This window comes from Bacillus rossius, chromosome 1 (assembly GCF_032445375.1).
Source record: "Bacillus rossius redtenbacheri isolate Brsri chromosome 1, Brsri_v3, whole genome shotgun sequence".
In the NCBI taxonomy this organism is placed as follows: domain Eukaryota; kingdom Metazoa; phylum Arthropoda; class Insecta; order Phasmatodea; family Bacillidae; genus Bacillus; species Bacillus rossius.
In genome coordinates this window covers 17,056,121-17,069,421 of record NC_086330.1, presented here as the reverse complement: position 1 = coordinate 17,069,421, position 13,301 = coordinate 17,056,121, and the positions used below count along the sequence as shown (strand labels likewise).

The following is a 13,301-nucleotide window of genomic DNA, read 5'->3' as shown; positions in this document are numbered from 1 at the left end:
AAACATGTTTAGGACTTGATGTGATAAATGGCATATTTTGACAATTTCAACCATATTGCTGGGAACCTTGATAGGTTGTAACAAAGGGGTTTTACTGTAGTGTGCACAGGTAGAATATTACCATATTTTATCGCATATGTTATTTTAGGACATCAAAATTTGGAGAGAAAAAATTTCTCGCATAAACGTCTTTTCATGTTTTTAGATTCCGAGCGCTTTGTGTAGGTAGTTTTCCCGTATAAAACAATGTATTTTAAAGTTGAAATCTAATATTCATTTGGATGCTACCACTTATTTATTTAATTAACAGAAATATGAAGTCTGATAAATAAATTTTCTTTTAAAGACGTTTTCAAAGGTTATAAACTTTATCTTTTTGTCCTCGTAGCCACTGTGTACAGCTTATCAAATGTAGCCAGCGCAAGTTGGCATCATTCTTGTTTGGATATGTTCATTCCTGTATACAGCATGCGAACTGTCTGGTGCTGAGTTAACTACATTTGATAGCCCACGCTTTCTCGTGGTGTGTACTACAATAGTTATGCGCTCAGACTCACGTTAGCGTCACAGTTTTGGTTTTCCTATTTAAAGTTGAACAAAAGGTTGTTTGTTGCATGACTTATTAATTTAAATTGTTTGGCATGCTTTTGTATACTCTACTTTTTAAATGAACATACTTTCCAAACTTGATTTTAGTATAAAATGTGCGACCATTATGCGATAAAACACTGTATTTACTTTTACTACTATGCATTCCTAAATCACGTGAAATTACTTTCATTAATTACTGTAGTTACTACTGAACAAAAACATTTGATTGCAAAGACTCATGTTAGTAAATTTTGGTTGTAAAATTACATTTTAAATAGGGATAAAATTGGCAAACACAAATGTGTGAATGATGTGCTTTACCGCTTCTATAAGATTTTTCTAGTTTCTTTTGTGACTTTATTGTTTTTCTGTTATAAATAATGCAACACATACCTAATTACAAATATAATTTTTTTATAAAATATCATCTGCCCTACAAGAATGTAAGGCTGATGTTAATTTCAGCATAAACAATCTGCACTTATTTGTTGTAGAACGTCTTGTAGAAAGTGATTCTGCGGAACCCCTTTTCCCTCCCTTCTGGCCTCAGCTTTCTCGGCATGTATTTGGGAGCATGGTCATCGTAGCGCCTCTTGTAAGGATTCACTCCTGGCAGCTCAAACGGGCGTGTTCGCTTGTCCAGGGGCCGTGTATTGTGGTCGATCTTGTATATCTTCTCCCAATGGTACATCTCGTACGGAAGTCTATGGCGCGGCCTGCCGGAGTACATGTACTTGAACTGGTTCTCCCACCACTCCCGGCGTTCATCGTCCTGAATGCCAGCTACGTGCAACACATTGTGGTTAAGAAACGGTTTTAGTTCGACGCCTTCTCTACGTTGTGGCGTGTTTATGTAGAACTTGAGCAAGGTTTTCAGCACATCTGGGTTAAAACCTGGGAACAGAACAAATAGTGTTTCCTTAGCTACCGTTAATATTTAACGCTACTTTCAAAAAAAGCACAAGATATCATCCAGCAAACATTCAGTTTTTTTTCATGGTTACCTAAGAAACTTTTGAACTACTTAAAAATAATTTACTTCCAGTTACCGTTAGTTAGTAAAAATACATGATGTTTGATGTAAAGCAGCTTAGGTTGGCAGGAAGCTGGGAAGAGATGGTGAATTTACATGTCAGATGGTTTGTTGAGGAATGTTTAATTAGATGGTAGTGGAGCTAATTTCTTTTTATTGATACGTATTACAGCAAGATTAGTCTAAATACACACAGTAGTTGCATACGAGTTGCTCGGTTAATGTCAATGTTAATTTCAATAAATAGTCAAGCTTCCAAAAAAAATTAATACATAACATGAAGTCAAGGCAGACAAATCAATGCAAAGATGATTACAAATGTAAAACAGTTCTATATTATTATACAACTGCTTAACCATAAACTTATAAATAAATATACAATGATAAATGTAAATGCATGTTTTGAAATATTGCTGGTCTCTGCATGTATTTCGTCATGCTTAGCAATAAAGTGGTGTAGTTTGATCCTCGAAAACCAATACAAAGGTATGATAAACAGCAACAAATCAGGTTTAAAATGATCAAATAAGCAGCCAATGCTAACAACATACTGCAAAACAATTGGAAATATTCAGTACTCCTAGATAGGAAAAAGATTTGGATTTGCATCAGACTTGTGATATAGAAGATAATTTTTCTAAAGCCTTTTATTAATAAGAAATCTATTAAACTGATAGTACTCCTTAGATTTACAGTAGGTTTTCTTATGTAACACTGTATAGGTTTGTAGAGTTTTAAGGAAAGTGATCACACAAAATATTAAACACAATTTTCATATTTGGAATTAAGATATTTTATGGTTTAATTAGATTTTTAAGAAAACATTAGTCACTTCTAGTCACTTAAAAAGTAAATTTACTTATTTTTTTCCCATTCACAGTTGAGACATTCTCATTTATAAAAATGCACACTAGGCTAAGTTTGAAAGAAAGTGTGGCAGCACTAATTTACTGGAACTCCAAAATTTATCAACAAAAAAAAACCACACTGAGCAGACAATCAATCCAACATTAAAACAAAATAACCATTTTACCACAGTGCACTAAAACTGTGATGAATCAGAAGAAACACAACTCACCTACAAGTTTACCATCCTCCACCCGCTCATACAATGCCATAGGCTTAGTGGCCCAGCAAATGTTGCACCGCTCGTTCTCCGTAGCATAGTGGGCGTGCAGGAGTGTAGTGTTGAGCTGGTACGTGTAAAACGACCACAATCGTCCGTTTGTGATGACCGTTTGAGTGACCAACGGGTACGTCACTTCATTAAAGGTCGAGAAGCCTGCCAAGAAGAGAATGTACAGTTAAGCACTATCATATTATTTTATTATCAATTTAATTTGGAGTATCCTTATACCACACCTAAAATACATTCTAATTAATAAATATTAAATGTTCACACAATGTACATTGGTGCATCTACGTGTGTTGGCTGACTACCATTTAAATCAAGACACTGCTCCCATCAAAATTAATTTAGAGTACAAATATATGTCAAAATACACTGGAAGTACATTTAAATAAATTTTGACATAATAGGGCTTGCGCATGACATTCCTAATAAATGCTAATATTTCTGAGTTACAAAATTATAATGTTAATAATATAAGAAATATTTCAGTTGTAATAAGAATTAGAAAAGGATAACCTAACCTGTTAATATGATTCCTGACTGCTATTTACAAAATGTGTGTCTGCCATCATTTGCCACTGGCGCATCCTAGTAGATGCAAAGTAAACTAGCCTGAAATATTCTAGCTTTACTCTTCAGAGATGATGTTGACATGTAGGATGGCGTAAAATAAATGTTGGCTGAACACATGGGCATCGTTGGAGATAAATATGCAATTAAGGAAGCGAATAGCTATTAAAAAAAGAGCAATATATTGTTTATTGATTCATCACATAAATTTTTTGCATTGCATTTAATACTACACCAAGTGCCACTACCATTGTACAAGCATGGAAATAAAAACTGTCATAAAAGAAAACAGCGCTACTTAAAATCTATGACTGCAATACTTCAAATCATGCCGCAATTTATTGGCAATCGTAACTTAAAAACCGCACAAATTGAACAGAATTACTTCAACGGGTAGATGCATCATATATCATTGATCCATTAACAAGCACCGTCTCATTCTTGTACTTAGGTATTTGTGTACAGCAATATATTAAAAATTAAATGTCCACTGCATTTAGATAACTTTTTATTAAATATTAAAACTGATTCTTCTGCAGGTTTGTATCAGTATAGTAGGACTACAAATAAAACTGTATTTATGCATGCATGCATGCTGCACAAATCTACAGAATCGATTTTTAAAAAAATTCACTGAATCTATAGCTATCTAATGGTGGAGAGGCAAACAGGGGTATACAGCTACATTTGCTGAAATTGTCAGCTCTGATAGAATGAACACTCTAAGGCACCCAAGTCCAAATCCTGATCTGGCCATCCGGATTCTGGTTTTTCATGGTTTACGAAAACTACTCGAGGAAAAATTATGGAATAACCATAATCCATTCCTATCCCAATATTCCTGGTCTGTACTGTGTGCCTCTAATGACACTGTCGACAATATGTTAACCCCCAAATAATATAAAATGGTACGGTTTGAGCTCGATGTAATGGGTTTGAGAATTATATCTCCCCAGAGTAGAGCTCATTAAAAACTACAGATGGGCTGGATACCTGTTTTTCTCGAAAAACCAGAAATGTATCTTTCCGCAACATTAGGCAGGAAAATACCTGTTTCCCGATTTTATTTCGGTTGTACAAATTTCCATGTGCCAAACTTGTTAACAAACTATTTTCAAAGAAATTATTACACACTAACCTAAATCAACATGTACGTGTTCGAAAATGCAATAATTTCAGAAGTTCAAACTCAAAAGTAAATAACTGTGACAGAAAAAAAAATTTCAGAGGCAAGATCGTAAACAACCCTTTATTCAGAATTTGTAAAATGCACCAAATAATCAAAGTTTTTTCACTACTGTCGCAAAATGGTAGCACACTGAAACGTGTCCACATTTCAAAAGAAATGAATAAATTATATTAAATGCATAAGAAACAGTTATTTGTTTTTTTTATATCATGTAGTGGTATAAAAAAAAATAATAAAAATTGCTATGACCATGGACTACATCAACAAAAAACCAGAGGAACTGTTATGCTACAGACAAAATGTGAATAATGAAGTACATATATATATATATATATAAATGAATAGTTACCACCATGTTTACACAGTAGTGTCTAACTTCCTTCATTTATCCATAACACTATAGATGTTGCTACGTGCACCTTGAAAGCAACATAAACAAACAAAAATTTATAATAAAAGTGCAGAAACGAGTGGCGTTTTGCTGTAAATGTGTTTGTACTATTGCAGAATGGGTAAGTGGCTATCGTAACGCGGTAAATACCTTGAGTTAAGAGCATAAATATGATCTAGATATATTACTATTTTGCAAACAAGGCTTTATTTTCAATTTTACATTAAATAAGGTTAGCCTTATTTCATCATCAAAAATTACCTGCTTTGATCAATGTAATAATCTTAGTCCACGCAGTAAAAATGACAACATTTTTCCATTACAATAGTATGGAAACTATTGAAATTCGTAACCTCAAATAATACTCAATCCCATTCCCACAAGAAATTTTTACTCCAACCAAAATTCTGTATCCCACCCAGCTCTTTCAAAAACACATAGACATAAGGGATCAAGTGATGAGAATGAGGTAGTTTTGGAATATATTAGAAGAAGAGGGGTATAAGGGAATACCTTTAGAAAACCACCAGAACAAAGAATTGGTCACAATGTTTCCAACTTCCAAAAAATACAGGTTGGTTCCTACCACAAAAACAAGCTGAATTGCCTTCATCATAAGCAAATTATATGATCATTATGCTATATCATCACTGTCCCTTCCCCTTACTAAAAAACTAATTAAGTAAATGTTACAAGAATGAGTAATACCTTGGTAGCAAGCCTGAGGAAGTAGCCAACCATATGAAGCCAAAATTCCTTGAGCGTGTAGTGCTTCTTGATGTTCATCTTCTCCGTAGCGTGCTGGTCGCTCCAGCATGTTCCCACGAGTGTGGAAAGAGAGCAGTCCAAACTCACACGGGTCCCCTGGCCAAAAACCTGCATTCACGAGCACAACGCTGTACCCCTAACACAGGTCCCAGATGTTACAGCAAAAGCAGCAAATTTGGCTGAATCTCTGCTGTTCCTCGGAAATAAAATGCTAACTGCTGCCTAAACTAAATTACTGTAAACAAAATACATAAATATGCAGCTAACACCAGAAGCATTTCAAGTATTAGTACTGACGTCGCTGGGGGTTGTCGGGGCGTTGGAGAGACGTTAAATAAGAAGGGCGCCACCGTGTCTAGGGGGCACGGACTCGGATGAGACTCTGTTAACTCTGGGCGTGACAGTATTTTGAAACTGTTTAAAAGCCTTGCAGCGTGATCGGTTTACAGGCTGTCCGGCCACCACGTGGTCGGACGTTACGTTCGTGGTGATTTCTGAACTCCTTACGGATTACAAGGTAATTGACGAAACAGCCAACCCCCGAGGTAGGCTCCGAGGCTAGCGAAAACAATTAAGAAGAATTACACAGAACAGAATTACCGGGTCAGTATAGTGAAGTTTAAGTCCTCGGAGTGCAGAGCGCGTCCTACCTCGGGTGGTGATGCGAAGCGACTGGGCCGAGCGATGGCCGCTGGGGTGGCAGGACAATGGCGTTGCGCGCCAAGATGGATAGTACCGTTATTCCGAGCCGTATCGCGCCGTGGCATATTTAATGAAACCAATTAAATTACCAAACACCCTTTTACATTTTTACCCTGGCAGTTCATGAACCGTAACCACGTAATAATTAAGTTAAACAAGAAAGAATTAGTAAATAAAGTTACAGTAACTGGATGGCCTTCGGCAAGTCTGAGTCTGTAGCCGCCCTTTAGCATTTCTGCCGAATGGGAAACAAATGAAATAAACTATTATGCCCTGAAACTTACATACACAACACTAGGGATAATTAATGAAGTACATACAATAATAATAATTAAATATAAATTAGGAGGGAACGAGGCACTAGCTGGACTCTGCCTCTTGCCGGGCGTTTACACACGCACACACACGCATATGTCGGCCGCGGAAGATTCGAATGGACGGGACGGAAGAAAGAGGGGTAGGAGGGTGATAACATATCAGGCTCTAGGGGGCGTAGCCCCGGTCGACATCAGTACCAAAGACTTACGCTTACATTGATAAGTAACTACAATGTGTACCAGAACTTATGACCAACGCTAAAGCAACATCCTAGAAACTGAACTAATGAGCAATGAATTCAGCAGTTATATTTTTACAAAATCTTTTGATTACAAAATACATTCATAAAAAATGTATGCAAGAATTAGAAATACAAAATTTTACTTACTTCATCACTGCTATACTTTTGTGTAGGCTCACAGATAATTTTTTTTTTCATTTGGATTATTAATTGCAACACAAACTGATAAAAAAAATTCAAAGGCAGGTAGGCTAGCACTCTAAACATAAATACAAAATACATGTGCAACCATAACAATAAAAGAACAATAGTAAACTGTAACTGAAGAGATGCAGGGGCATATAGGAGCGTACGCAGAATTTCATTTTGGGTGGAGAGAGAGGAGGATAGAACCACTTTTGCCCACCATTTTGCTTTCAATTTCTTTCCTTTTGTTGGTGAGAATAATTGATTCTTTTGGATTTCAGGGAGAGAAGGGGGAAGGATATATCCCTCTATCACCATCTCTGCATGCTCCCCCACAGGGACGGCTCCAGGGCAGGGCAAGCCGGGCAATAAACCCAGGACCCCACAACTGGCAGGGCTCCACACAAGCCCTTTTATTACAGATGCTGTTGTAATCTAAAAATATTTTCATTGAATTCAAAATCCTTATTCATTTTATAATTTAAACAGAGCTGTCCTGCAACCCTGATCACATGGTGAAGGCAAGAGATGACGCAGACTGGGAAAAAAAACTCCTGCCACCCAGTAGCAGCATCCCGATGTTTACTTGATGCTACCTGCAGCTTGATCTTGTGGTTCTCCAGAGATCCTTACGAACTTAGCATAGCCTAAGCTGTTTTCAAAAAGACAGGGATGTTTAAAGTCATTACATTATGGCTAGGGCCAAGACTGTTTCCTACCCTATATGGTTTTCCATACCAAGTGAATTTTCCAAAATACGTTTTTAGGGGATAGATAAGGAACATTAGTAGTTTATGAAAACACCATTATCATAATTTAAATTTATTGTTTTCAGAAGAGTGTCTACACTAGAAAATTACCAATGATTTATTATTGCTACCATTTTATGTATTTTAAAAATAAAAATTCGAAATTAATCAGAAAAACATTCCTCATAAACACAGAAACAGTTCAATATTAAGTTCTATTAATAATCATTTCAGAACTAAAAAACATTTTTCGGTTGTTTTCTTTCAAATACATATACATTCAAAAAACATTGCAATGGCATAGACAAATACACCTGACCTATAATCATAAACTAAACAAAATGAATGCCCTACATGAAATTTTACACACATTAAAAATTGTCCTGAAATTAGCCTGATGATAAAAATATTCCAAAACTTCTTGTAACTATTACAAATGATTAAACCCTAGCAACCCACTAACAGATTAGCAGCATTACAGTCAACGATTCTCAAATTGTACCCACCAGGTATGTTTTTGCCGAGCCGTCTGTCCCTGTTGACGAACCCCAGCACGCTCGGGTCAAACTTGAACCTCGGCACCTCAAATTCGGAACTCTTGCACTCTGCCAAGTCCATCAATGGTGGCAGGGGCAAATCCCCTCTCAGCTGCAGCGAGGGTTTCCCAACGTACTGGAAAGTTCTGTCCACGGGGTCGTTCGCCATAGGTGCTTGCCATTTCCTTCCCTCCTTGGACTTGCGGACACTCTCGGTAGGGGGCAGACCACCCAAGAACCAGAACGATTCCAGCCTCGGCTTGCAATCAAGCTGCAATACACGAAGCAAGGTGTACATGAAACATACTGATAAAATTAAGGCTTATTGGAAAACTTTAATCACACTGTAAAAAAATTAATATACTAACTTAAGTAAATGTGTATGAAAATATTTAAAATTAATTAATCTGCAGTTATTTAATGTGGTCATATGTGCAGTTCAACAAAATACAAGGTACAATAAAGAAACTTAATACAAGTAATAGAAGCGAAACTTCTTTGGCAATGCAAACCTAGACTCGTAAGTATATTGTTAGGGGTAAAATGGCAGAAATAGAGAAAGAAGACTATTTTCTGATAATGATTAATTAACAAAAAATATTACTCAAAGTTGAGATACTCACACCATAAAGAAAAACTGTGCGTGTTACTGTTTCTTCAAACAATTTGGCCATTTTGAAAATGCTAAATCTCTGAACAAAATATGGAATTCATAACAGGTAGCGCTATCTATGCTGGAAATGCAAGGACTGTCTCAACAGCACTCTCTACGCTGATGGTTGAACAAGGAGGAACGCGAGCGCGCTGGTAGCAAATATAAAATTCAAGGCATTTACAGCATACTGTATAGGATACCTATATCTATTTTATGAAACAAACGCATACACACTCTCTCCATTTGATTCTTATATTTATCAATCTCTCTCTGTTTTTTTTTTTTTTTGGACGGGGGGACGAAAAATCGCACAAAGAGGAGGTTGAAAATGAGCTCAGCAACATATATAACATAGTGCTCTCTTTATATCTCTTTTGCCAAGTATCTGTTCTCTATCCTTTTCGCGTCTGAAAAGTTTTACAAAAATGTTTCACGAAAATGTTGCATTACATTTTGACCTAGAAATTTTACTCTCATCGTATCCAAAAAAGTTTCACTTCAAAAAAGAACATCTAAAAGCATTTACCTGTGCTGTTAACAAATGGGGATACCTTTGGGCAAGATTCGATATAATTACATTATTGATCTGACTAATGACACTGTCAGCTAAAATGTCTTCAACATTTCCGGGAGTGATATAGTCATCTTCCTCGGTGAGTAAGTCATGGTTCCGCCTGTAATCAGTGTTAAACATGTACCTGAACATTATTGATGTCAACAATCCTGAGTCACTAAAACTTTATAGGTAGTAATTCACTAACAATGCTTAATCAGCATGCAGAATCGCCATGTCTTGCACATGGATGATTTTACCTTGTAACACTAGTTTAGCAGCCATTCCTTGTAGTTCATCCACAATCCTACACTAAGGACCTGTTTTCCTTAATAATTTTGTTATATTACAGTATTACAGTAAAACCCAAAATACTCGTAGAAATTTGAAATGATTTTCATTTCATTTTCATTTTTATTCTGACTAGATCTTGAAAATTCAGTAGCTAGTAATGAAATGCTTTAAAAGGTGAGGATAATTGTGTGGTTTATGATTTAGAATTCAATGATTATTTATGAAAACTCATTAAAATCATGTAAAAAAAGATTAAGCAATTTTAATAAATTTTATTTATTTTAAAATTTTTTTGTTAACAATGATTTTAAAAATATATTTTTCCAGACTATGTTTTTTCCCGATTCAAATGGAATAAAAATGTCTATGCGGGATAGTCAACCAAATTTAGCATAGCTTATGATAAGCATTCTGGTATTATTTTTATTCCCCAATAATTAGAAACTTTCAATATTTAGAGACCAATCTGATTTTTTGTGTGTACAACACAATTTTATCAGTATTTTCACCCTTTTGTAAGTAATGTCTTCAAAAATAATGTACAACAGAGTAGTGACTCTCAAAATTTTTAACATTTTTGGATCTACTTACATTGCAAAAATATTTTACTAGCTTATTGTTTGCAAAAATGTATCTAAATAAGCCTAATATTAACTAAAAACAAACATTCAGTTATATTTTTTTCATCAGGTAATATAATGTTGGCTTCGAATGTAAACATTCTATCTCAAAAAAATATATGTACATATGTACTCCATTATTAGGTATAAAACCAGATATTCCAAATATTTGCCAGTCAAAAGCACAATAATAATGTATGTTCTGCAATATGAAGAGAAAAAAAATCCCTTTCGGCACAGCTAACAGGTGTAGGTAGATTTCGAAGTACATATTTCTTCTGAAAATGTTTTGGAAACTTTTATACACTCCTTAAACATTTTAAGAACTTAAATGTATAGAAAATCCTATTAAGTTTCCCAATATAAAAAAAAATAATTATTTAACATTTTCTCATATTCCATGAAGGGAAAATATTTTGAATGTTTTTAACTTAATGCATGCTACATTAAATGACTTAACGAATTTCATATTATGCTTACTAAGGTAATTATGCAATTATTTTTTTAACTTCAAAAACTTTTTCATACCTTGCACTAATAAGTAATTGTATAAAAAAATTTTTTGGTCAAATATTTACAGTAATATTAGATGGTTATGAATTATTTTTGACAAATTAGATACTAAAGAAGTTAAAAAAAATTTTTTAAATTTCAAACCCTGTTTTTATGGTAAGTTAATAGTAGATTGTTTCATCAAAAATTGTTTCAGGCCAAAAGTTTCAGATAAAAATTAGGGGATTTAACATAAATTACAATGGATTTGGTACCAATCCCTCACTTAGCACGACTAATGTGATTCCTAAAAATGTTCGTGTTATCAGAAATCTAGTAATCTGAAGCATTGGTCTCCATATGTGTTCCAAAAGGTGTAGGCAATTATTCTTTATGTATAGAGACCTGCAAAATTCGCGGTTTCGATGGCCTTCAGGATAGACTGCACACACCCCTGTACACTCGGGCAAATAACGCAAGTTCATTGGCTGCTGACTTGTAAGTCGTCTCAGCTGGTTTGTCTGTGATTCGATCCTTCGTTGGTTGAGGGTTAATGCCTGGTCGAGATTTGTCCAGATGAACAGTAAGCCAATAGCAAAATTATCTAAGAGGTATATGTGTTTAAATTCTAGCCTATCACCGAATGAATCCGCAAATTTTGCAGGTCTCTATTTATGTAATATAAATGCGTAAAATAACACTCAGCGATAAATATGTCACACCATTTATCTTTATAAGCCTACCATTAAATAATTTGTATGACAAATACAAAACCGTGTAATTTAAGATAGTTATCATCAGTTGGCTGGTTGACTTGCCCGCTAGGGCATGATCTTCAACTCATGTCGCGTACCTTTTGGCGAACTTTCCAAACCATCTTTTAATGGCAGTGAAACTGATAAATTTCTCCAAAACAAACACACAGACCCACATGGAAAACAAAAAAAAATGGCCATAGCCACGTCAATGCACATGCATTGTAATGTAAGGTATACGAGTATACCTGTGATTTCTCAGAAACCAGCAGGAATAAAGAAATGCTGTTTTCTGGGTAAATACAGGTACATTTCTAGGGTCCAATAAAATTATATTCCAAAATTTATCTTTACTTCCCGTAAAAGTCCCTCTGTAAATGTATTACCCCATTTGTTGAATTCTATTATTTCATTTACAGAAAAGCCACCTTATGGGAAAAATGATCCATTTGAATATTTATATATTTTTTTACCGAAAATCCCCCTGGTTAGAAATTTACCTTATTTATATATATTTTTTTAAATGAAAATATTTTCCATTATCCACAGTAAACACTCTCGTCCAAAATTACAAGGTTTTTATAATTTTAACATTAACTTACATTATGCTACCAGGCAAAGGTTAGGTACAAATATTACTATAATTACCTTCTCGAATCACACATCTCAAAAAGCAAAGCATCTTCTATCTGAGACTTAAGTGTATCACACAGTTCACTACCACAACTATCAATAGCCCCTGCGTAATGTTCAGGCAAACTCTCTGTTTCAATCAGATGAGTTCTTGTGGCATATTGTAAAAACTTTAATGAATTGTAAGGAATCACGCCTTCTTCTAGCACTAAACATGGCCAACCATAATACCTTGGCATATTAATTTCAAAAAGCTTTTCCTCTACAGTTGGTAATTTCTTTATTTTTTCATGCCAACTCTGAACTTCGCGCCACTTTCTTGCTTTGAAAGACATATCGAGAATCGGTGGATATTCTGGGGTCTTTGTGTATTCTCCGTCGTTGTGTGTCGTACAGAGCATTTTTCTAATGCACTTAAAGAGTACTGGTGTATCATTTCTACGTAAACGAATGATATACATTTTGGCAAACTTTTTCATTTACCTACCCAACGTTAGTAACAAATAAATAAGCCTACCCCCAACAATAACCTAACATTTCACACAATCACCGTTAAAGCAATACACCTAAATGTAACTGTCACACTTAAAACCAAGTATAATATTTTGCAGTTTAAATTAAAAAGCTCTTCATTTTCTTGAGATTATTCTAGGTAAATACAGTTTCCAAAATATTTGGTCTTTCGGTGTTCATTAGGTTATATTTACTCAGAACATTGCAACATTTACTCTATGCAGTGTTGCCAGGTCTACCACTCACCAAAACAGGAGATTGAACCGTGAAAAAACAGTAGAAAGAAGTAGATATCCTAAACATATAGCTTTCCTTTACAATTAATTTAGTAAACCTATTTTTACACACATTTACTTTTAAATTAGTAACAAAAACTTGTT

At 34.9% G+C, this 13,301-nt stretch overlaps 1 protein-coding gene across 1 annotated transcript; it reads right to left on the bottom strand.

The window, feature by feature from the left end:
• Positions 1 to 925: 925 nt before the first annotated feature.
• On the bottom strand, positions 926 to 13,170 carry LOC134532698 (large ribosomal subunit protein mL65). Its single transcript, XM_063369422.1, has 6 exons — positions 12,424 to 13,170; positions 9,588 to 9,735; positions 8,377 to 8,677; positions 5,615 to 5,782; positions 2,703 to 2,906; positions 926 to 1,485 (listed from the first exon to the last, which is right to left on the bottom strand). The coding sequence occupies exons 1-6, from the start codon at positions 12,885 to 12,887 to the stop codon at positions 1,073 to 1,075; spliced, it is 1,698 nt and encodes a 565-aa protein (XP_063225492.1). The 5' UTR covers positions 12,888 to 13,170; the 3' UTR covers positions 926 to 1,072.
• Between the last annotated feature and the right edge of the window lie 131 nt (positions 13,171 to 13,301).

What these genes read in the sequence shown, in the direction of transcription:
- LOC134532698 (XM_063369422.1), bottom strand. Translation starts at nt 12,887, where the DNA reads ATGAAAAAGTTTGCCAAAATGTATATCATTCGTTTACGTAGAAATGAT. An exon ending in CCCATTTGTTAACAGCACAG is followed by an intron (nt 8,678 to 9,587) that starts GTAAATGCTTTT and finishes CGTGTATTGCAG; the next exon opens with CTTGATTGCAAGCCGAGGCT. An exon ending in GGAGGATGGTAAACTTGTAG is followed by an intron (nt 1,486 to 2,702) that starts GTGAGTTGTGTT and finishes TTCTGTTCCCAG; the next exon opens with GTTTTAACCCAGATGTGCTG.